At 43.5% G+C, this 26,311-nt stretch overlaps 1 protein-coding gene across 4 annotated transcripts in view; it reads right to left on the reverse strand.

Annotated features, from left to right (window-relative positions):
* LOC111952990 (nuclear pore complex protein Nup93) overlaps positions 1 to 26,311 on the reverse strand; it is a 43,713-nt gene that overhangs the window by 7,504 nt on the left and 9,898 nt on the right. For 2 of the 4 annotated variants that reach the window (XM_023972038.2, XM_070435191.1), the window contains exons 3-5: positions 23,950 to 24,067; positions 4,766 to 4,828; positions 660 to 788 (exon numbers count right to left, since the gene is read on the reverse strand). In XM_023972038.2, coding sequence (XP_023827806.1) covers positions 660 to 788; positions 4,766 to 4,828; positions 23,950 to 24,067 — 310 coding nt within the window. Of the gene's footprint in view, positions 1 to 659; positions 789 to 1,311; positions 1,436 to 4,765; positions 4,829 to 8,104; positions 8,124 to 23,949; positions 24,068 to 26,311 lie in introns of those variants that run through there. The other 2 variants (XM_023972039.2, XM_070435192.1) reach the window with 2 other exon arrangements.

Here is a 26,311-nt window from a genome sequence, read left to right on the forward strand (position 1 = left end):
TATATTCCATGTTAGGGAAGTATAAATGCCCCTGTATGAGACATGGCATTATAAGAGAAGAGAGTATAGACAGCAACAACTGAACACAGTAGGTAGTGTGTTTCTGGCATAGAGAGTGAACAGCAGGTCACAAATTTAAAATGTAACTGTTGGTTAATAATTCAATAAGCACAGGGAAAGACAAATCCCTCCAAATCAACTCTAACACACACACACACTCCACAGGACAATGTGTAAGAACTACAGTTAGGAAATTGTAAATACCACAGCAGTTTTCCTACTGTGCTAAATATCTGGAGCCCTGAAGGTTATCTAAACAAAGTAACATAAAACAAACATTGCTTTGGTAAAGACTGATAACATTGTGGGAGACCCCAACTGAATGTGCTGGATCATTATCCATTATTAAAAACAGGAGTGCTTGCCATTTATGTTTTGAAAAAGAAAATATTTAAGGAAAATTCTCGCAAATGGGAGGGGCCTATAGAATTCTGCAACATCCATCTGGGTCAGTAAACATTTTTGATGAGTGCGTTATTTATCTCAATGTGGTCAAGTCATATATTATATGTATATAGATTATATCTGGATGTGTGCTTTATGCACTGGAGTTCATAGGGTTTATCGGACAATGATAAACATCAGATGGAGACACTGACCTCTACGTCTTGGCTGAAATCCAGAGCATCTTCCCCTGCTCCCAGCAAGGTGTGCAGTACTCTCTGCTTCACCTGCTCCCACTGAACCAGCATGGACTCACGGTGGTACTCCTCTGCCAGGAGGAACGTCTGACAGAGAACAAGAACAGAGAACACGTAAGTACGAAGAGAGAGAGAGAACAAATTTAATTTGGACAGACCAATTTGAAATAATTGAGAGAACCAGGATAGGCTGCATAAATGGGTTACAAAGCACATMATTTATTTAAAATAGCCAACGCTGCAAAAACTCTCGCCATGGGAGATACAGTTCCTTCAGAAAGTATTCACACCCCTCGATTTCTTCCACATTTTGTTGTGTTACAACCTGAATTTAAAATGTGTTAAATTGAGATTGTGTGCGACTGGCCTACACACAATACCCCATCCATAATGTCAAAGTGGAATTATGTTTTTAGATATCATTGCAAATTAAAAAATWATGAAAAGCTGAAATGTCTTGAGTCAATAAGTATTCAACCCTTTTGTTATGGCAAGCCTAAATACGTGCCTAACAAGTCACATAATAAGTTGCATGGATTCACTATGTGCAATTGTGTTTAACAATATTTTTTAAATGACTACCTCATCTCTGTACCCCACACATACGTACAATTCTAAGGTCCCTCGGTCAAGCAGTGAATTTCAAACCCAGATTCAACCAAAGGCCAGGGAGGTTTTCCAATGCCTCGCAAAGGGTGGCACATATTGGCAGATGGGTAAAAAAAAGAAGCAGAAATTGAATATCCCTTGAGCATTTCAAAGGTATTAATTACACTTTGGATGGTGTATCAATACACCCAGTCACTACAAAGATACAGGCGTCCTAACTCAGTTGCCGGAGAGGAAGGAAACCGCTCAGCGATTTCACCAAGAGGCCAATGGTGACTTAAAACAGTTAGTTTTCTCCAATCACAGCCTTAATTGAATTAAAACATAAGTTAGTTGAAATCAAATAAAATAATTTACATACAGTAAGACATTGTTAGTTTGGCAAAAAAAAACTAGGCCAACATGTGGGTTAAATCTTTTGTCCAATGGAAAATAATTGAAAAAAAGGCAGATGACCTATGTAGCAAATTAGGCTAAAGTATCATCTGAGGATGGATCAACAACATTGTAGTTACTCCACAAAAGTAACCTAAATGACAGAGTGAAAAGAAGGAAGCCTGTACAGAATAAAAATATTCCAAAACACGCATCCTGTTTGCAATAAGGCACTAAAGTAAAACTACAAATATGTGGCAAAGAAATTCACTTTATGTCCTGAATACAAAGCGTTATGTTTGGGGAAAATCCAACAACATATCACTGAGTACCACTTCATATTTTCAAGCATGGTGGTGGCTGCATCATGTTATGGATATGCCTGTCATCGGCAAGGACTAGGGAGTTTTTTAGGATAAAAAGAATTGGAATAGAGCTAAGCACAGGCAAAATCCTAGAGGAAAACCTGGTTCTGCTTTCCAAGTTCACCTTTCAGCAGGTCATTAACCTACAACAAGGCCAAATATACACTTGAGTTGCTTTCCAAGACAAATGTTCTTGAGTGGCCTAGTCACAGTTTTGAATTAAATCAGCATGAAAATCTATGAAAAGACTTTGCTGTCTAGCAATGATCAACAACCAACTTGACAGAGCTTGAAGAATTGTTTTAAGAATAATGTGCAAATATTGTCCAATCCAGGTGTGCAACGCTTTAGAGACTTATCCAAAAAAACTCACAGCTGTAATCGCTGCCAAATGTGATTCTAACATGTATTGACTCAGGAGTGTGAATACTTATGTAAATGAGATATTTCTGTATTTAATTTGCAATAAATGTGCAAACATTTCTAAAAACATGTTTTCACTTTGTCATTATGGGGTATTGGGTATAGATGAATGAGAAAAAACAACAAAATAGTTTTTATTCAGGCTGTAACACAACAAAATGTGCAATAAGTCAAGGGGTATGAATACTTTCTGAAGGCTCTTTATCTGTGCACAATAAACACCTCCAATCACCCATGCAGGTATCCTGAGGCCCCACACAGTAAAAGTGAGATCTGGGACTATGCAGGCTCTTCAAAGTGGCTCACGCCCTGTGATGCCTGGGTGTGTGGAGGGATGGGATTGTGACACTAAAGTGGGTCTGCATTTATGGCTGGTCCAGATTTAGCCAAGAACCGATTAGAATCCAGAGACCTTATCTATCTCAATCCCACCGGGACAGTGGATGATAATTAGAACTGTTCCTAATTAAACCTGGTCTGAACTCATGCAGAGGAAACCATTTAAGAAAGATAATAGGCAAAGGGTTTATATTGGTACAAGGTGAGCAAGTCATGATTGACAACACAGGGTATGGGTTTATTCGTTTTATTAAAAAGTGCGAGACAGATTGCAACTATAGCCTATTCAGGAGAACATTTGGTATGTCAAGATGCCATGGAGGGAAACCTTAGCAAAGTGTGAGATTTATCAATATGAATGTTTGCTTGAGCTGGTGCATAAATTTACACATAGCCATGACCAGTGGTGGAATAAGGGAACTGCTTGTCAAGCGTAGGATGTGGAAAATATATGTGAGAGTTAATTGTATTTTCATTGTGACCATATCAATGCATTTGTTACAATAATAATCCCTATAAAGTACAGTAATTTGTTAAATTAGTGGCACATGTGAATTTTAAACTATTTCTGAAATACTATAAAAGACGGAGATAATGGGAAATGGAATGAGAGATGGCTGATTTTGCTCGGTTGGAAGATTTAGCACACGCTGCATTTCGCAGAGTGAGCGTTTTTAGAAACAGGTAGGACTATTTTTGCAGAAACGACAGATTGGCTCATCAGATATCGTTTCCCAAAACCAATCTTACATTTACATTTACATTTAAGTCATTTAGCAGACGCTCTTATCCAGAGCGACTTACAAATTGGAAAGTTCATACATATTCATCCTGGTCCCCCCGTGGGGAATGAACCCACAACCCTGGCGTTGCAAGCGCCATGCTCTACCAACTGAGCCACACGAGGATTTAAAACCCATTTACAAAGGCTAGTCCGGTGAACATCAAAGTGCTATCTACCCTCAGGTTTTTGGCAACCGGCACTTTTCAGCAAGAGCTTGCCCATCGGCATCTCACATCCCTTGATGAACCAATGTTTTGTATGCAATAACATACAAATTGAAACATACAATTTCCATAAACCACAGCACAACAGGGGTTTCTTCGCCACCAATGGGTTCCCAAATACGAACGGCGCAAGAGACGGCACCCACATCGCCATAAAAGCGCCATCCCAAAATGAGTTAAAACTATGTGAACAGAAAAGGCTTCCACTCAATGTGCAGGTCACGTGATACGCAATAAAATGTTGCTGAATGTGTTGGCCAGGTGGAACGCACGACTCGTTCATTTTGCAAAACAGCAATGCTGGTCTATACGCCTTCGTGCTGTTGAGGATGAATGGCTTATTGGTGAGTGTTGCCTACTCATTTGAAGTATATTGCCATTGCTAAAGCAACTTAGGACCATTAGGACAGTTCTCTCTTCGTAGCTGTATTAAATTTTACTGGTCAAACCACAACTGGGCGAGTAAAATAAAACATTTTGGTTGTATTCAATCTCTGACACTAGCACCTCTATTTCAGTCTCGGAAAAGTTCTTTTTTTCCCTTAGCTTTTTTGGGTTGCGCCGTTGTAGGCCAGTTCATGGTACAGCGTTGTATATTCCCACAGGCTTTAAAGGGATGATTGTCTATGGTTAATTAGGGACGTTTCGAAATGCTAATAGCCTAGGTTGTGCACCAGCACTGAGGCTGCAAACAATTGGTATTTATCAATGGATCTCCTACCAGTGTGCGTATGATGCTCATAGGATTGTTTGACAAATCACACTTTTTCTGTGTACGAACAATCTAATTTCCTTCCGTAAGTACTATTTTAGAATAGTTTCAACGCAATATTGATAAATGAGGCCCCAGGTATGTTAAAGCCAAATGGGATTATTAGATGTGAACATGGGGTGCAGAGAGGGTGTGGTCATGGCAAACCAGTCAGCCAAGAGAGTGCCACTTACCCTGCGACGTGACTCCTCGATTGCAGAGAGCAGCGCATTGTCCCTCTCATTCTTCAGAAAGCCCTGGAAAGACAGAAATGCTGGAGGTTAGAATGGCTTTAACCAACATTCCACTTGACCACACAGTCAGGTCTCCTGCAAAATGCTATCTGCAAGGGCTAACTAAGGAGAAGAACTATCATCATGAACGCTGTGCTAAAAATGGGAGGCCAGCAATCAGGGCATAGCAACTTCATGTTCTTAGTAGCCGTAGAAGCCTCCTCCTGACCTGACATTCTAACCACTCAAAAATAACTCCTGTTACGTATCTTGTCAAGCGTTAAGCCATTTTCATGCTCCATCCCATCCCCACAAACCCAGAGCGCATCTCAAGGCATTTTACAGCTAATTCAACGAACCCTGACTGATGATGAGCACCAGTCGATTAGACGCACCGCACCTGGCCCTTTGTCCTCATATCATCCCATCTTCAATTTCCTACCTTAGGGAACAAACTCCACAGTGGGCTGAGATTCATCAGCATCTACATTCAACTGGCTAACATGATATACAAGAGACGGATGMATGCATCTTGAAGAGACTAAAATGTTCGTCTGTCTGCTGTCTCACTTCCTTAAGGGGTCAAAATGGTGATATAGCAAGCCTACATTTCAGTACCAAAATAAAAAATGACATCACTATTGCAATTCCTACATACAAGGAACTCAAATTGACATCTTGTTTTGTCATGTTAATCATGGGTTTAATTCATGAGCAAATTTGCACAGCTGTGTAGGTGCACGTAGACTGTGCTCACCATCTCACATAGAGTAAGCTAATTAATGTACACTTTGGCACGCACAGAGAAACATCAGCCTCCACTCCTTCCGATGTCCGAAGAGAAAGAGAAAAATGTTGTGCCCAGAACAMGCAGAACCGCCCTCGTAGTGGAGCTGTACGTTGCCACCAGGCAGCCAGCCAGCCCGAGAGGGGAGGGAGGGGTGGGGGGAATAAAACTCACCCACCCAGACACACAGCAATGTAAAAGAGGGCGGTGGTTGAGGGGTCAATGCATCTAAACCAGGGTGGGGTTAGAAGCTAAGAATAAGATATAGCCTACTATATGAAAAATGGTGGTGCTGAATCGTCCATAGAGCCATCGCGGATCGTTAAGAAACCAAATTCCAGCCCATGAATGAATGGTACCACAGTGGTGACAGGCCTGCCACAATGACACAGATACCCTGATAGTCAGCACAATGGATGTCACTCTCACTACGCCCATTCTCTGTGATAGTGGACACTGGCTTTAAACTAGGCTAAATGCCAGCCACACCCTTTTACAATGTGAGGACATTTATTTGCATWAAAAATCTGATAATTTAGCCTATCGTTGCCTTCCATATTCCATAAGTCTGATTCAGAGGAATAACCGATAGACAATCTCATGCCTTTTCGAGTGGAATTCCCTTTAATGCAGACAAGACATTTTTAAAGCTGAAAAGGGTAATGTCATACTTTAGTCTGCGATTAAGGCCTGCAAATCACAATGGCACACATTTACACTTCCTCGCCCAGCATTAGGAGATACTATAGAAATATGTAAAAAATGTAAATAAACGGTAGAACTGGCAAAAAAAAGAAAAGAGCAAACCGAAGCCTAATGGATTTCGTATTTTCCAGGTGTCAGTATGATATATATAGTAGTCTATCCCCTTCTCTCAGATAATGGGCCTTTTCCTGCAGACTGTCTCGGCGCCTGTCATCTCTAGGACGGACCGCGCAGCATCCCGTCCAGCCCTCCCCACCTCACCCTGCCTCAGCCCCTCCCCCTTCGCCACAGGCTCAAACCTTCCCCACAGGCTCAAACCCTCGCCCCAGTCTGTCCAATCCATCACATCACCAGACCAGACATCAGAGTGGCAGCAGTCCGCATCTTGACTGACAGCTATAAATTATCATTGACTTATTACTTCAGCAGCCAACCGTCAAATGACAAGTGTAAATGAACAGTGCGGAGAGCGCGAAAGGAGGGGGAAGCTGAGGCTTTTCAGTATCGCAAGCAATAAGAGCAGTACCTATCCTCTATTCAAAGGAAGATTTCCTGCTATATCTTGCCAATTACATTTCTTGCTCAGTCATTGTGCTCGGTCCTCCCATCGTCTGTGCCAGAGAGAAAGGAGCGCCCCCCTCAGGAGATTCTGCTCTCCAAACGAAACAGGTTCTACCCAGTTTGCACCCTAAGASCTGACAATGGAGCTATTTATATACCAGGAGAGCTCAGGTCATGTCTCCAAACACAGCAAGACACACAGAGAATACATCTGAATAAATGTATACATTTCCTAGTGAACTGGCATTATGTGGAAGAATATAACAGAGTACCAAGATTAGGCTATGCGTTTCATTCTATGGTTTCCAGAAAGTGAAGGGTCAAAAGGGAGGGGGAACTTATCCGCATTTTTTTATTTAAAAACCGTACACTTTAGGCTATCATTTCATATTTAGGTTCTAAACTCCCTGAGTAATGGACAAAGAAGCTGTAAACTCCCTGGATCTTTTATTCATGGCATATATCCAGCCAAATACACATGTGCAGTATGTAACATATATAGCCAGCTGGTCTGACTCGAGAACCTTCTCCTACATAATTGCATTGTCCCTCAATTTGTGTGGCGTATTTACTGCATACAATTTTGCAAGAACAGAAAACATTCACTATAGTTCACTAAAGTAGAACTCAAGAAAAAAAGGACAGTATAGGAATAAATGTACATGTAACACATGGGCCATATCACGGTGCTGATTCGTGTCACATACATACATGCGCACATACATACAATTCTTCCCAGGGCTTAGTCAAACGAGCAGTCTAAAGGTTCACAAATGATAATGATTTTACTGTGTCTGTACATAGTTACAACATCACACACAGAAAGCATTCTAGAACATCTTAAAATCAATTCTCTAGCATCTGGATTTACATGTTAAATTCTATGTTTCATCCTTTTCGCTTAGTTCTGCATGTAATGTACTGATGCTCAGCAGTTCCACAGAGATAGAAAGAAAAAAGTGTGATGGGTCAGTAGCTGAAAACCTGCATCTTCATTTACTCTGACAATGAGCGGAGCAGGGGAGGTGAAACCCCACCCTTATGCCACCACTTCCTGTGTGGAGAATAAGCATTCATATAACTGACCACCACCACCTCCACCATCATCACCATCTTCATAGTCACAAACAGAGATAGTGACAGAGTGAGATAGAGGAAAGAGAAGGTGACAAGGTGACAGACAGATCGTGACAGAGACAGAGCAGATGTACAAACGCAGAGTGTCTGTGTGTGGAGGCAATACTCACTCATGCTGTGGCTCAGCCTGCCAGGCAGGGAGAGAGAGAGAGGAGAGGTGCAGTTAGCCAGGCGTAGACAGACCTATGCCTGACACTAAACACACTGCCCTGTCTCCATCTGAAGAACTGAGCCGGCGCCATTCTGGGGCGTTTTCGGACCATCCTCTGACAGGCCCGCATCGCAGACGCTGCACCTTCCTCACCCAATGTGGGCCACCGGTGTGAACCCAGAGATGTGCCACATGAAGGGTTACTGTAGGCTGTTTTATTGTTGGAGGACTATACCAAGTCAGCCCTCAGACGCAGGGGGGGGATCAAGGAGGAGTAATTGCTCAACCTCACAGGCCTTCCTCTCTCTATCAGCAGATCCTCCCCTGCCGCCTGCTTCTTTCCAGCATCCCTACCGTCCTCTTCTCTCAGTGCCACTCATTTCTTCCTTTTTTTAAAAACATCTATGCATCCTTCCCCTTTTCCTCCTCCCCTAGCGCAATGCAATTATGGTAATGGTTTTTCTCCCCTCTGCTGATGGCTTCCGACATCCTGTCCAGAAATTGGGCTAATAATCCTCTTAAGGAGTCATGTTTAGTTAATGAGAAGGGTGCAGTGGCTTCTCAGGGGGGCATACAGAGTACACAGCTGCACAGACCAGACATGCTGCACATGTGAAGCTATTTAACCAAAGTCTGCTGTAGCAGCAGCTGCGCTTATCAGACTGTCCAGAGAATACATGCCATCACTATAGCTGCTCTCAGAGAAAGATGGGGGAGGGAGAGAAAGAGGGGGAGGGAGAGAAAGCAAAATATGGAATTGAAAAACTGGGAAAGAGAGAAAGACACTTCTCCTTTTCGCCATTTTATCATTCGACTATGATCCAGCACTCTTTCCATGTCTTTCTCGCCTCTATTCGATCTTCATTTCAGTTTAATTCCGTCCATTTTCTCTATCTTTCCCTTGGATATTTCTATTACCCCTTTCTCACTCTCATTCCTTCTTTATCTCCATCCTCACTGATGTGAGCCATGCCTCAACACATACAAATATAACAAATGTAAAAAAACAAAAACAAAAAAAATATATACATACCTTAAATGTAAATGCGGGAAATCATATGCATTACCACCCAAATATACTACAGACATCATTCACACCCCAGTTCCTCTCTGTGAGCCGCCCACATAGAGATAAGAGCGGCTACGCCTCATCAGCATCCAGCATTTCCTTTGTCTTCTTAAGCTTCCCTTTGAGCACTTGAACATACAGTACTACAAAGTGCAATCACACTCAATGTAAAGAATACCACACAATATTATTACCAGTGCCTAGGCTACTGAAAAGACTAAGCTATGAATGCAGTGCAGACAATAGGGAAAATACCATTCAGTTCCACTGACTGCACATAGGCTACCACATACAAGTATCATCTCCTGGCCTAGCCTAAATGTCGTGACTAATAAATAGCTGAAAAGGGTGGCAATCCATAGACTAGTTATAAAAGATGACTTAGCAATCAAAGCACACAGTTTGTAACATAGGATATTTGAAGAAAAGTGAATTTCATTGTCCAACAGTTTGATGATAGATCTTCAATAGCTTTTTATTGTAGCTTGACTCAACTCTACAGATGCTCCCTGCCCGTAAGGTTAACACGAGACACCAGTAATGTGAGAGTAATACTGGCTTTATACAGCAAGGTCACACAGTTTCTCTAAATAAATATTCCATTAATTGCCTATGAAAACTGTCATGTAAAAAAATGGACAGGAATGCAAAGGTATGCACAGTGGAGGGGGAGGATAAACAGACAGAACAGTAGAAGGCCAGCCACTTCCCACTATGTCTGGCCCACGCACTCAACTGAGTCCAGCTAAAAAGGCCTTGTTAAATCCTGCAACAGGGCTAAGTGCACTTCCAGTAAAACCAAGGCTCCATCCGGCCAGCCCACCACATGTAAAGTTGGGGATTATGAGTGGGAGAGGGAGCACTGGGGTCATCAGAAAATGAGGCGATCAATACAGAAATATAACACCCCAGTCATTCACTGACTATCTGCAGCCTTCCCATCCCCCACAACCCTATCATAGGCCTAATTTGTATAATCATTTCCTGATGGTGTGGATGACACCCTCTTCTAGAATAGGCTAATCAATGCATTTGATACAGCAACAATAGTATTACCACTGCTAAAATGAATATTGTAGGGTCAAACCAATTAAGAYCAAAAGAGAACATTGTGTGTTAACGTTTGACGGTCTGGGTGTGGCCAGAGGATGGTAGTCTGTCTTCAAGCCTCATCATTTTCTCGTGTGCTTTTACATGTGACTACTAACACAATGGAATAACTGTATAGTAATGCTGCTAATCTTCTTTTTCAACATACTGCACATTGACTGGAGGTTCTTCCCGTTTCCCTTCCTCATCTGAGACAGTTCAGACTGTTCCCACTAAATGGCTTCAGATTTGCAGAAACATCATCCGTTGATGTAACAATTGGCAGAAAGTAAGGGCTACCATTAACTGATTAGCAGGCATTTCACATTTCATTGACTTGCATAAAAACCCAGGGAACATCATCCCAGCTGCAATTCATCAGCACACATGGAGGATGGGGAAAAGCCAGTGTATAGACACAAAAGAAAAACAAATAAAATGCCTGCATATTGCCTTTTCTAAAACAGCCACAGATCACAAGTGGACACTGGACAGGGTTTGGAATAGTGATGGGGAAGAAATAAAATCGATACAGTTACATGTTGGGATATTATTTTTGATGATACATCGTATCGTTTTGACAATATTGTAATATTATTTTTGCGCTAGTTGGCTGTAACTGCATCAAAACTTCATAGCTAGTGATGAGCAATTAGTGCTTTTTCAGGGGGGGGTTCAGTTTCGGTTAGATTTGTTATCACGGTTTTCGATTCCGGTTTCGATTATTTGCACTATGCATTATGTGGGTTGAATGCTGTAACACAGAATAAAACTATTAATAAAAAAAAGTCCCATGATGGTTGTAACTGCCAATTACTGCTTAGTAGTGACTTGCCTAGTTAAATAAAGGTTCAATAACAATTTATTCACCTTACTTTAATAAAAAATGTCAGGTGTATATTATTTGATTATTTTAACATTTAATTCCAAGTCTTCTCATCTCAACAGAGCTGCTGCCTATGCTGTCTGACAAATCACTATTTTGTAGTTCTTTAAAGTAAATAAGGAATACTTTTATGACTGCTGAATACCAACTATCAATCACTTAGATCATGTATTTTCAGGTAGAGATACCTCGGGAAGAAACAGCTGCTCTCTATATCCCCTCACAATCACACATTCTTCTCTCTTCCATAGCAGGTGTAAAAGAAACAGACCGGACAAGTAGATGTGCAATGGATTATGGTCATTGTAATCAATTACCACGTTTTATGAGCTAAACTATCTAGAATATTGTCCAGTTGGAAACTACAACTCCCTAGTATCTCGCACAGTTTGGGCTGGATATGATTTATCTCTAGAGAAACTCACAGAAACTCATGAGCGCACAGAAAAAAACCTCACAAAATGGAATTCAAATAATTGAACGGATGTTGGTCAATGAGTTCTTAAAAAAAAAAAAAAAAACAGTTAATCGCTCAGCACTATTCATAGCTTGTTCTCCAACTTCTTTTGAAATATGGAGCCAATTTGTTTTCATCACTTTTATTTCCATGACTGATCAAAACAAATGTTCTCAAGGCCGTCTCGTCACAGCATTGAATCGCAATACGATAATATCGTATTGTGAGGTCCCCGGCAATTCCTAGCCCTAGTTTGAAACCCACTATAATATGGCATGTATCCATTTAGGTTCTGAACAGATTACAGCGCCACTTGATCATCAATGGGTTATTCCATAGCTAGTAAAAATACAAGTATACCAAACATTAGGAACACATTCCTAATATTGAGTTGCAATATTCGTCGGGGCATGGACTCTATAGTTGTGGCCAAAAGTTTTGAGAATGACAAATATTAATTTTCACAAAGTCTGCTGCCTCAGTGTCTTTAGATATTTTTGTCAGATGTTACTATGGAATACCGAAATATAATTACAAGCATTTCATAAGTGTCAAAGGCTTTTATTGACAATTACATGAAGTTGATGCAAAGAGTCAATACTTGCAGTGTTGACCCTTCTTTTTCAAGACCTCTGCAATCTTCCCTGGCATGCTGTCAATTAACTTCTGGGCCACATCCTGACTGATGGCAGCCCATTCTTGCATAATCAATGCTTGGAGTTTGTGGGTTTTTGTTTGTCTTGAGGATTGACCACAAGTTCTCAATGGGATTAAGGTCTGGGGAGTTTCCTGGCCATGGACCCAAAATATRGATGTTTTATTCCCCGAGCCACTTAGTTATCACTTTTGCCAAGGTGCTCCATCATGCTGGAAAAGGCATTGTTCGTCACCAAACTGTTCCTTGATGGTTGGGAGAAGTTGCTCTTGGAGGATGTGTTGGTACCATTCTTTATTCATGGCTGTGTTATTAGGCAAAATTGTGAGTGAGCCCACTCCCTTGGCTGAGAAGCAACCCCACACATGAATGGTCTCAMGATGCTTTACTGTTGGCATGACACAGGACTGATGGTAGCGCTCACCTCGTCTTCTCCGGACAAGCTTTTTTACGGATGCCCCAAACAATCGGAAAGGGGATTCATCAGAGAAAATGACTTCACCCCAGTCCTCAACAGTCCAATCCCTGTACCTTTTGCAGAATATCAGTCTGTCCCTGATGTTTTTCCTGGAGAGAAATGGCTTCTTTGCTGCCCTTCTTGACACCAGGCCATCCTCCAAAAGTCTTCGCCTCACTGTGCGTGCAGATGCTGTACTGGTGGTGCCCTGATCCCGCAGCTGAATCAACTTTAGGAGACGGTCCTGGCGCTTGCTGGACTTTCATGGGCGCCCTGAAGCCTTCTTCACAACAATTGAACAGCTCTCCTTGAAGTTCTTGATGATCCGATAAATGGTTGATTTAAGTGCAATCTTACTGGCAGCAATATCCTTGCCTGTGAAGCCCTTTTTGTGCAAAGCAATGATGACGGCACGRGTTTCCTTGCAGGTAACCATGGTTGACAGAGGAAGAACAATGATTCCAAGCACCACCCTCCTCTTGAAGCTTCCAGTCTGTTATTCTTACTCAATCAGCATGACAGAGTGATCTCCAGTCTTGTCCTCGTCAACACTCACACCTGTGTTAACGAGAGAATCAGTGACATGATGTCAGCTGGTCCTTTTGTGTCAGGGCTGAAATGCAGTGGAAATGTTTTTGGGGGATTCAGTTCATTTGCATGGCAAAGAGGGTCTTTGCAATTAATTGCAATTCATCTGATCACTCTTCATAACATTCTGGAGTATATGCAAATTGCCATCATACAAACTGAGGCAGCAGACTTCGTGAAAATTAACATTTGTGTAATTCTCAAAACTTTTGGCCACGACTATACAAGGTGTCAATAGCGTTATACAGGGATGCAGGTTCCCGTATGTATTCGTGATACAGACAGGAAACTGTTGAGCGTGAAAAACCCAGCAGCGTTGCAGTTCTTGACACAAAACTTGTGCAAACCAGTGCGCCTGTCATACGCCGTTCAAAGGCACTTCAATCTTTTGTGTTGCCTATTCACCCTCTGAATGGCACACATGCACAATCCATGTCTCAATGCTTCAAAATCCTTATTTTACACTGATTGGAGTGGATTTAACAGATGCCATCAATAAGGAATCATAGACTGATCAGGTGAAAGCTAAGTCAGGGAAAGAGCAGGTGTTCTTAATATGTTGTATACTCAGCGTATGGTTGTTTCTGATCCCTGATTATTATGAAAATATCCACAAATTTGTCCACGTAACCTTTTTTATTTTTTTTTATTTTTTTATTTTACACATCTCTATAGGAGTCAGAGCTAAGAGCAGAAGTTCAGAAAGCAATAACTATCTATCTACCAAAGACAGTTCAATAACCCCCAAATGCAAATCACATAGACATCTACAGTTGAAGTCAGAAGTTTACATACACATAGGTTGGAGTCATTAAAACTTGTCTTTCAACCACTCCACAAATGTCTTGTTAAATAAGGATCGGCATTCCGTCAACGGGACAGTTGTAAATCATGCAGTGCGTTATATCAAGATAGCAGATTTTAGAGAAACAACAAACGTCGGCACATCTTATATCTGTGTRTTATATCACCTGAAAGCTTACATTTTTGTTAATATAACTGCACTGTCCAATTTACAGTAGCTATTACTGCAAAGAAATGCCATGCTATTGTTTGAGGAGAGCGCCTAACAACAAAACACTTTTTTGAACACAATAGGTTTGATAAATTCACCTCTGAAGGTGAAATGTGAACTTACATTCTGAAATCTTGCTCTGAGTTATCATCCAAAGSGTCCCAGAGATAACATGAAGTGTCGTTTTGTTAGATAAAATCATTTTTCATATCCTAAAAAGGTCCATATAGCACACACGATCGATTTTGCAAATTGAACGAGTGGAAATACAAAGAAAATAATCTGTGAAATCTCACCCTAAACGTTGTTTGAACGAGTCAAATCACGTTCGTATCTATTCCTCAGAGATCCTAGAAGGTAACAAGACTTCACCATTTCATTAGGGGTGTAGTATATCCTATAGAACACCATATTTGGTCAGAGAGCATCACCTTCATGGCACACCAATGACGCGGGCGGCCATCACTTGAACTAATGTATCTTTGTCAAATAAGCACCAATCTGGGTCAAACAAAGCTAGCTAGATAGCCAATGAGCTGGGCTTCCCGGGAGTATCCCGGAAACCATGTATATGTCGTAAAATGTAGGTACTAACCTTGTCCGACAGCATGCCTTTTCATTTTGGACAAAAATTATAAGGATATTCAGAGTTATGAAGTTATGAAAACTGGTTGTTTTGCAAATGTTGAACTAATAATATGGCTACTAATACTTGAAAAGCTAAATCAAAGTCCAAGTATACAGATTTGACAATATTCTTGCAGAAAAATGGGATATGAATGTCATTTTCAAAATTTGCCAAATGTACCTGGGGACTTCACACTAACAGTCTTGGGGATCACTCATACTCCAAGTTATCCATCTGAAACTTTGCGCGCACACTGCTGCCATCTTGTGGACACTATCGGAATTACAACCAGAGTGATGGCTATAACAGTGGCCTTTCCCTTGCATTTCAAAGATGGTGGTAAAAAAACAGTTGGTTATTTCTTTGTATTTTCTTCTACCAGATCTATTGTGTTATATTCTCCTACATTCAATTCACATAAACTTCAAAGTGTTTCCTTTTAAATGGTACCAAGAATATGCATATCCTTGCTTCAGGGCCTGAGCTACAGGCAGTTAGATTTGGGTGTCATTTAGGCGAGAATTGAAAAAAAGGGGACTATCCCTAAGAAGTTTTAACAAACTATAGTTTTGGCAAGTCAGTTAGGACATCTACTTTGTGCATGACACAAGTATTTTTTCCAACAATTGTTTATAGACAGATTATTTCACTGAATCACAATTCCAGTGGGTCAGCAGTTTACATACGCTAAATTGACTGTGCCTTTAAACAGCTTGGAAAATTCCAGAAAATGATGTCATTGCTTTAGAAGCTTCTGATAGGCTAATTGACATAATTTGAGTCAATTGTAGGTGTACCTGTGGATGCATTTCAAGGCATACCTTCAAACTCAGTGCCTCTTGCTTGACATCATGGGAAAATCAAAAGAAATCAGCCAAGACCTCCACAAGTCTGGTTCATCCTTGGGAGCAATTTCCAAACGCCTGAAGGTACCACCTTCATCTGTACAAACAATAGTATGCAAGTATAAACACCATGGGACCACGCAGCCGTCATACCACTCAGGAAGGAGACACGTTCTGTCTCCTAGAGATGAACATACTTTGGTGCAAAAATTGCAAATCAATCCCAGAACAACAGCAAAGGACCTTGTGAAGATGCTGGAGGAAACDGGTACAAAAGTATCTATATCCACAGTAAAACGAGTCCTATATCGACATAACCTGAAAGGCCGCTCAGAAAGGAAGAAGCCACTGCTCCAAAACCACCATAAKAAAAGCCAGACTACGGTCTGCAACTGCACGTGGGGACAAAGATCGTAATTTTTGGAGAAATGTCCTCTGGTCTGATGAAACAAAAATAGAACTGTTTGGCCATAATGACCATCGTTATATTTGGAGGAAATATGGGAAGGCTTGCAAGTCAAAGAACACCATCCCAACCGTGAAGCATGTGGGTGGCAGCATCATGTTGAGGGGGTGCTTTGCTGCAGGAGGGACTGGTGCACTTCACAAAATAGATGGCCTCATGAGGAAAGAAAATTATGTGGATATTTTGAAGCAATATCTCAAGACATCAGTCAGGAAGTTAAAGCTTGGTCACAAATGGGTCTTCCAAATGGACAATGACCCCAAGCATACTTCCAAAGTTGTGGCAATATGTCACGTAGAGTATGCCAGAAGGCTAAACTGGAAAACCTAACCTCTATCAAAATAAAAAGATGGCGGAGCCGCAAAAGTTCTTCTGTGCAAAGGTGTTTATTTACAAAGTGATTCCGGAACAAAAACAACAGTACTGCCATCAAACGTCTACCTTATGGGACAGCTAAAAACAATGCTACCCCATCCACAGCTCGATCCAAAATGCCTTTGTTAACTTATCTTATAACGGAGCAGGGAGGAGTGATGAATGTGTGCGTGATTTAAAGAACCAAATGCTGCCCGCGGCCAGTGACGGACTTCTACGTCACATTACTTTCCTCCTCTCCTGAAGCGACCAGGTTCGGGAGCCTTGATAGGTAGTCCGCCGTGACGTTCTCTTTTCCTGCCTTGTGACGGACACAGAACCTGAAGGGCTGGAGCTCCAGATACCACCTGGTCACACGAGAATTCCGGTCCTTCATGGTCTGGATCCAGGTCAGTGCTCTGTGGTCCGTGTGCAGGTCAAATTCCCTCCCAAGAAGGTAGTAATGGAGGCTATCTAGGGCCCACTTTATAGCCAGGCACTCCTTCTCGATTGTAGAATACCTMGTTTCCCTMGGCAACAGCTTCCGACTCAGGTACAGCACAGGAAGCTCTTCTCCTGGCTCCCCTTGGGCCAGTACAGCTCCAATTCCCACAGCCGAAGCGTCCACCTGCACGAGAAACCTCTTCCGAAAATCAGGGGTCTGGAGAACAGGGAATGAGCACAGTCGTTTTTTCAGTATCATGAAGGCTTCCTCACACTCCTCAGTCCACTTCACAGGGTTGCTGGCCACCTTTGAAGTGAGGTTGGTCAGAGGGACAGCGATGGTCGAAAACTGCGGAATGAATCTCCGGTACCACCCTGCCAGACCTAGGAAGGACTTCACCTGTGTCTTGGTTCTGGGTTGAGGGCTGTTCCTGATGGACTCCACTTTGTCCACCTGAGGCCGAACTTCACCCTTACCCAGCTGGTAACCCAGGTACTTTGTCTCCTGTTTCGCCCACTCACACTTCAGGAGGTTAAGCGTGAGGCCTGRATCATGGATCTTCCCCAGGACTCTGCTAAGATGCTGTATGTGCTCCTCCCAGGAGTGGCTGTAGATCACCACGTCGTCCAAGTAAGCAGCACAGTAATCGTCACAGTCCTGGAGGACCTTGTCCATCAGCCTCTGGAAAGTCGCAGGGGCCCCATGAAGGCCAAACGGCATGACCTTGAACTGGAACAGGCCCATCGGCGTCCGGAATGCAGTGTAGGCCTTGGATTGTTCATCCAGGGGCACCTGCCAATGCGGGGCATGGGATAGGCATCAAACTGGGAGATAGCATTCACCTTACGGGAGTCCATGCAGACGCGCAAAGAGCCATCCTTCTTTGGGACAATGACAATAGGGCTGCTCCATTCACTTGAAGATGGCTCGACAACATCCATTTCTATCATGGTGTGGACCTCTTCCTTGAGGGCTACTACCAGCCTCTCAGGCACACGGTAAGGATGCTGGCGGACAGGGTTCTGGCCAGGCTTCAAACGAATGACGTGTTATAGGACTTTGGTTCTTCCTGGTCTCTGACTGAAGKGGGCTGGATACTTGCCAAACAGCTGCTTCAGTTCATCTTGCTTGTCTTCTTCCAGGTGAGCCAGTATGACTTCTGCTCGTTCTTTCCATGCCTCTGTGACCCCATCCGACTCATCCTCTTCTTCTACTCTGCGGACCAGAAAGGACTTTCCCTTGGAGAGTTCCTCTTTCTCTTCCCAGGCCTTGAGAAGGTTCACGATAGGTTTGCTTCTTCTTACCCTTGTCGGGGTGCAGCACCTCGTAGGTCACCGGGCRCATCTTCCTCCCGATTAGGTARGGTCCGTGCCATTGCGCAAGGAGCTTGCTGGTAGACGAGGGAAGGAGGAGCAGGACTTTCTGTCCTGGCTCAAACTCTCTGCGGGGAGCGTGCTGGTCATAACCTCTCTTCTGGGCCTTCTGGGCTTGCTGAAGGTTTGCCCTAACTTCCTCTCGGTACCGCTCCAACCTGTCTCGCATCTGGAGGACATACTGGACAATCCCCTGTCCTGAGGTAGCTACTGGGGGACCTTCCCAGCACTTCTTCAGCAGGTCCAGTGGTCCCTGCACAGGCCAATCATAGAGGAGTTCGAATGGCGAGAAACCTGTCAATGCCTGAGGCGCCTCCCTGTAAGCAAAAAGCAGAAAGGGTAACCACTTATCCCAGTCTTTACCAGTGTCAGCCACAAACTTCCTCAGCATGTTCTTGAGCGTTTGATTGAATCTCTCTACYAGCCCATCCGTTTGGGGATGGTAGGGAGTYGTCCTCAAGCCTTTAATGCCCAGCTGTRGGTGGAGTTGAACCATCAGTCGCGAGGTGAAGTTTGTCCCTTGGTCCGTCAGGATTTCATCTGGGATTCCTACACGAGAGAAGAGCTGAACAAGAGCACTGATTATTTTTGGAGTGGTTATGGAACGGAGTGGGAAGGCTTCTGGGAACCGGGTGGCATAGTCACAGATCACCAATATATACTTGTAACCTGCGCTACTATTCTCCAAGGGTCCAACAATGTCCATTGCAATTCTCTTGAATGGGGTASAGATAACTGGCAGTGAACATAGAGGAGCCCGGTCAGACCTACGGACAGCACTGGTTTTCTGGCACGTGGGGCATGATTTGCAGTATGTTTGTACATCAGTATACATGGAGGGCCAAAAGAAACGGGAGCCTAGCCTAAGATAGGTCTTATGTTGCCCTAGATGACCTGCCCATGGAACTGTATGTGCAAGGTTGAGAACAAGTGGTCTACAGGTAGATGGRKCCACCAACTTCCTGCTATCTGCCTCTGACCCAAGGTAGAGTATGTGGTTGTCTACCGTGTAAATCCCCCCACATGAAGATTGACTGTCCCCAGCTAAGGCCTTGTCAAACAAACATTTTAAGGTTGCGTCAGACTTCTGCAGTGTAGCAAATTTTTGTGGAACATCCCATTGCACCTCTAACCCAGACACATCAGCAACAGGTACAGGGGTTCCCACATACTTCTCAAGACGCCGCTGGCGGCGTTGACTTTCTGGCCCTTTGGTTCCCCTCGCACAGACTACACACAAGTCAGGCAGAGGTTGTGTAACCAGCTTTGGCCTGGCACGAGTGGACAACTGAACATGACACCTGAACATCAGACTGGCAAACTGACTGCTCATATTAGCTGACCCCCCACACTCCCAACAGATCAGAGAGTACAGCACATCCTCCCCCAAAATCATCTCAAAGGTAGCTTCTCCATTACCCCAACTTTGAGGAGGTATTTCTGACCCTGAATCTCAACTGTGAGCTCAGCTGTGGGCTGCTGTGACTGGTCACCATGGACACATTGGATCAGTGTCTGATGACCATAATCAATGTCATTACCAGGTACATTACTTTTCTGATCAACGACAGGGAACTGCCGGTGTCAATCATTGCAGTAAGACTTTTACCATTCACTTTTCAGGTACCAAGCCTGAACCTTCCGAGTCTGTCTATTCTGAACACCATCCCCCTCTCTGGAACATAACAGTAACCTGAGAGCTTGGATTTACGTAGCGGACACATTGAAAGCTTTGTGCCCCTGCTGCCGGCAGTAAAAACAGCGTCAGACCCTCCCATCAGAGCGAACTGCATGATCCCTTACCTCCCTCCTCCCAGACACATAACCCCCAGAGTTACCTCCACCATCTCTGGCATCCCTGATGTCCCTTGTGTCTCTGAGACTCCTTGGAGCGGGTGCTGCAGGTCGTGGTGGGTCCCCTTTACGTGCATTAAGGTACTGCAGTGCAAACTTGCCGCCATAAGCCCGTCCTTGGGCTCGTGCTCTTCGGACCCAGGTTCGAATGTCGTGTGGTAGAACTTGTAGAGTTGCTCGAGGATGATGACCTCACCGATTTCGTCTTGTGTCTTCTCCTCCGGTCGAACCCTCGTCGGTAAAGACCCTTGAGGCGGTGGTACGTCTCTGTCAGCGACTCACCGATGGCGTCGATGCAGCTCTGAAGCGTTGACGGTAGGTCTCCGGTGATATGTCGAACTTCACCAGCAGCGCTTCCTTCAAGCCTTGTAGACGTTGGACAGCCCCTCATCCATTGCTGTGTAACCTCTAAGCCTGCCCGTGAGCAATGGGACAAGCCGCAGGCCCACTCTACCTCCGGCCACTGCCACGTCTTAGCCATCGCTCAAACCTCAGCAGGTAGTTTTCAATGTCCTCCACCCTGCTGGTATGAGGGCATCTTTGGCTCCTTCCTCAGGAATGCTGGAAGATGGACGTTAACACTGCGGACTGGTCTCCTGGTGCTGGCCTCATACTGCTTGGGGAGCCTGCTGTGGAGTTGAAGTCCCTGCTGCGTCGAGCCTTTGTCGTCCTGGTGTTGGCAGACCCAATATTGGGCTCTCACTGACGAGTTCCAACTTGGTGAGGAGCTGTGAGGATAGATTGGCGTATGCCCCGGACTCCTGCTTGAGTTCTTCGTCCCCTCCTCTCAAGGCAGGTGAAAAGTTGCTGGAAAAGGGCTACCATGGTTGGGTGTGGTTCTGGTCCCCCAACTGCTCCTTCAGTCAGCTGGTCTTTTATGGCTGTATCTGCTGGTTCAACCCGGTAGCTCACCCGGTTCTGGTTGTGTTTGGCCCCTTGGTCGGGCTCTTAGTTTTTCATACTTGACCTCTTCTTCAGCCAAAGACGATTCCATGGTATCCACCCCGGTTCAACTTCAGGTACCTTTCTTGACAGTTGATGCTGCTGCTAGAACGCAATCCTCTACGCATTCCTTTACCTCTCTTGTTGGAATTCACTGATTCGCGGTGCGCCATCCACCGCTGCCACCATATGTCACGTAGAGTATGCCAGAGGCTAAACTGGAAAACCTAACCTCTATCAAAATAAAAGATGGCGGAGCCGCAAAAGTTCTTCTGTGGCAAAGGTGTTTATTTACAAAGTGATTCCGGAACAAGAACAACAGTACTGCCATCAAACGTCTACCTTATGGGACAGCTTAAAACAATGCTGCCCATCCCACAGCTCACTAGGTTCCCAACCCACAGGCTGCTCGCTAGTTTCCCGGCCCACAGGCTCTCCAGGCGCTTGACCGACAGGCTCTCCACGAAAGTCCTGGTCCCACAGGCTGCCTCCAACGGGTCGCTAGATACTTGGCCCAAACCTCGCTAGGTTCCTGGCCCACAGGCTGCTCTCCAACAGCTTCATAGCCCAAAGCCCGCCAACAGGCTGCATAGGTTCCTGTCAACAGTCTCTCCAACCGGATCCCGGCCCACAAACATGCTCGCTAGGTTCCCGGCCCACAGGCTCTACGCTAGGTTCCCGGCCCACAGGCTTTATAACAAGCTCGCTAGTTTCTAGATCCAAAAGCCCGCCAAAAAACTTGCTAGGTTCCTGTCCAACAGTCTTTCCAACCGGATCCTGGCCCACAGGCTGCTCACTAACAGGTTCTTGGCCCCACAGACTGCTCTCCAACAGGTTCATGGCTCACAGGCTCTTGGCCCATAGGCTGGCTAGGTTCCTGACCAAAAGATCACCAAAAGGCTGCTGGCTAGATTCCTGGACCTGCCACCATATGTCACGTAGAGTAATGCCAGAAGGCTAAACTGGAAAACCTAACCTCTTATCAAAATAAAAAGATGGCGGAGCCGCAAAAGTTCTTCTGTGCAAAGGTGTTTATTTACAAAGTGATTCTGGAACAAGAACAAACAGTACTGCCATCAAACGTCTACCTTATGGGACAGCTTAAAACAACTGCCTGCCATCCACAGCTTCGATCCAAAATGCCTCTCTCATGAACTGAAATTGAGGCTCCTTTTGTAGGGCTAGCCCCTCCCCTCAGAACAATTACACTAATTACTACTTAATTATCTAGTCAAACCTACATTTTCCATTAACTACACATACTAAAGGATATACATTGCAACACGTTTTTTAAACAATATCACAACATAACATTTACAACATTACATCACTACTGACAGTCTCTTTCAATACCCATTTACATTAATGAGCCATTTGGGACAGGCACTATAAAGCTCAGCCCAATTCCTTAGCTCGGGTCTTTTCCAGCATACCGGAAGCTACCGAGAATGGAGAGACAGAGGAACAGAACAAACAACGCGCTCATCCACACATTGATAAGTAATATAATATTGTATATCTTAAATATGAACATTGACAAGTGTGAAATGTATGTACTAAGACAGAAGTTAATTTGTGTGTCGACCCACATTGTTAACTTATCTTATAACGGGACCAGGAGAGGAGTGATGAATGTGTTGCGTGCGTTAAAGAACCAAATGCTGCCCGCGCCAAGTGACGGACTTCTACGTCACAAAGGACAACAAAGTCAAGGTTATTGGAGTGGCCATCACAAAGCCCTGACCTCAATCATATAGAAAATATGTGGGCAAACCTGAAAAAGCGTGTGCGAGCAAGGAGGCCTATAAACCTGACTCAGTTACACTAGCTCTGTCAGGAGGAATGGGCCAAAATTCACCCAATTTATTGTGGGAAGCTTGTGGAAGGCTACCCGAAACGTGTGACCCAAGTTACAGTTTAAAGGCAATGCTACCAAATACTAATTGAGCGTATGTAAACTTCTGACCCACTGGGAATGTGATGAAAGAAATAAAAGCTGAAATAAATCATTCTCTCTACTATTATTCTGACATTTCACATTCTTCAAATGAAGTGGGGATACATACCTGACCTAAGACAGGGAATTGTTACTAGGATTAAATGTCAGGAATTGTGAAAAACTGAGTTTAAATGTATTTGGCTAAGGTGTATGTAAACTTTCGACTTCAACTGTACCAAAGACAGTTCAATACCCCCAAATGTAAATCACATAGACATCTACCAAAGACAGTTCAAATCCAATCAAAGGACGTTGGGTTAACTTTGTGCATGCGTTTGAATTGCAAACTCTCAGCACTTCAGGCAGTGGGTTTGATATACAGAATGATGAGTAAAGATTTGGACACTATCCACATCAGACATCTTTTCCTAGACACACAACATTTCTAATACTTCCAACAATAAGAAACTGCAATGATCCTCCAACAGAATCCGTCAGCTTGTTTCCTATTAGCATACAAAAATCATTACACAGTTAACCTCAGCTGTGACATTAACAGAACCAGATATGAAACTGCCCGTTTGACTAAAGCATCATTACCAACTCAAAAACATTCATTACCATCACTTGCCCGGCTGCCTTTGCCTCTGAAAAACGCAGAAGAGAAGCTTGTGACATACCAGAGAACAGGTGTGGATGTAAAAGCAGCCCCACACTCGTAGAGACAGTCTGAAATGAATACCTGGATGTCAGTGTCTTTCACTGGCTCCAGAGGTTCAAAGGTCGTGGCAGCACTCAGGCTCTCCAGACGCTGGGAGATGTGGAATATGTCCAGGCCTCTGGAACCCAGGAGGATAGAGCTACAGGGAACAGAGGAAGAGTAGATTGTGTTTGTTTAGTATAGTATCCTCTAGAGCAGGTATTCCCAAACTGGGGTACGCCAAATAAAAATGGGATTTTTTTCACATTTTATTTTTAGTAATTCATTTTTTCTTTTTCTTTTTCTTCACATTTTCAAACAGTTCATTTATATTTTCCAACGGGGCTATAGATGTGGGTGAGGTTTTTTCTTTGCCTGAGTAGCCTCGTTTCACTGCCAAAAATAAAATTAAACCATCTAGATGTTCAGCAAAATAACAACACTAAGTCAAATACAGGTAGCCTAGTCAAATAATTAACATCCAATCACATTGACCGTTACTCTCTCGAGGGAATTCCACTAACGGTCCGTGTGTAGCCAAACATAGCTGCTACTCATGTTTGTATCTGTACTGATGGTGCAAAAGCCATGACAGGGAGACATAGTGGAGTGGTAACGTGCGTGCAAGCAGTTGCTCCCAACACCACATGGGTACACTGCAGCATCCACCAAGAGGCTCTTGCTGCCAAAGGAATGCCTGACAGCTTGAAAGACGTTTTGGACACTACAGTGAAAATGGTTAACTTTGTTAAAGCAAGGCCCTGGAACTCTCATGTATTTTCTGCACTATGCAATGATATGGGCAGAGACCATGTAACACTTTTACAACATACAGAAGTGCGATGGTTATCAAGGGGCAAAGTATTGACAGGTTTTTTAAATTGAGAGACGAGCTTAAAGTGTTCTTTAATTTTAACTTGTCTAACCGCTTGCATGATGACGAGTTTCTCACACGACTGGCATATCTGGGTGATGTTTTTTCCTCGCCTGAATTATCTGAATCTAGGATTACAGGGACTCCACAACTATATTCAGTGTGCGGGACAAAATTGAGGCTATGATTAAGAAGTTGGAGCTCCTCTCTGTCTGCATTAACAAAGACAACACACAGGTCTTTCCATCATTGTATGATTTTTTTGTGTGCAAATGAACTCAAGCTTACGGACAATGTCAAATGTGATATAGGGAAGCACATGAGTGAGTTGGGTGAGCAATTACGCAGGTACTTTCCCAAAACGGATGACACAAACAACTGGATTCGTTATCCCTTTCATGCCTTGCCTCCAGTCCACTTACCGATACCTGAACTAGAGACACTCATCGAAATTGCAACAAGCGGTTCTGTGAAAATTGTATTTAAATCAGAAGCCATTGTCAGATTTCTGGATAGGGCTGCTCTCAGAGTATCCTGCCTTGGCAAATTGCGCTGTTAAGACACTGATGCCCTTTGCAACCACYTACCTATGTGAGAGTGGATTCTCGGCCCTCACTAGCATGAAAACTAAATACAGGCACAGACTGTGTGTGGAAAAGGATTTAAGACAGAGACTCTCTCCAATAAAACCCAACATTGCAGAGTTATGTGCATCCTTTCAAGCACACCCATCTCATTAACCTGTGGTGAGTTATTAACAATTTTTGATGAACAAATACGTTTTTATATGTAAGATGGCTAAATAAAATAGCTAAATTATTGATTATTATTACTTGTGCCCTGGTCCTAGAAGAGCTCTTTGTCACTTACCACGAGCCAGGTTGTGACAAATACTCAAACTCATTCTTATGTTTAATAAATGTATCGTATAGTGTGTGTGTGAGTGACAGGCTTACAATGATGGCAAAAAAACAAAATTTGAGAGTGAGCTGACTCTGGTGCTAGAGGGGGTACGCAGCTGGAGGTTGAATGTTTAAAGGGGTACAGGACTATAAAAAGTTTGGAAACCACTGCTCTAGAGGGCATGAGGAGCATGAAGTAAGTTCACTGCAATGCAGAACATAAGAGCTACACTGCGTTTCATATGCCAGTGAAATGTGGGGAGCAGCATTAACCTGCCATCATAAATACATTCTTAAAGACATCTCCCATAACAGAACAACTCCAATAAACTGGGTGTCCAAGAGTACAAATACTGATGAAACATATCTGTCCTCTATTTCACACGCAATAGTGACAAGATCACGTAATTTCAAGTAGTCCAAACGCAGTCAGATGTATTGTCATCTGAAAAATAACCAATCATAATGATGAGCTTTTGTGCAGATGACTTCAACATCTTACTACCATCAGCCTCATTCATTACAGGGGAAATAATGAGATATTACTAGAAAAGGGAACTGGCCTACACTTCACATGTGATATCAATGTGTGGGTCATCTCTAAAATAAAATGTATATCTGTGACTGA

The sequence above is a fragment of the Salvelinus sp. IW2-2015 genome, linkage group LG26 (assembly GCF_002910315.2).
Source record: "Salvelinus sp. IW2-2015 linkage group LG26, ASM291031v2, whole genome shotgun sequence".
In the NCBI taxonomy this organism is placed as follows: domain Eukaryota; kingdom Metazoa; phylum Chordata; class Actinopteri; order Salmoniformes; family Salmonidae; genus Salvelinus; species Salvelinus sp. IW2-2015.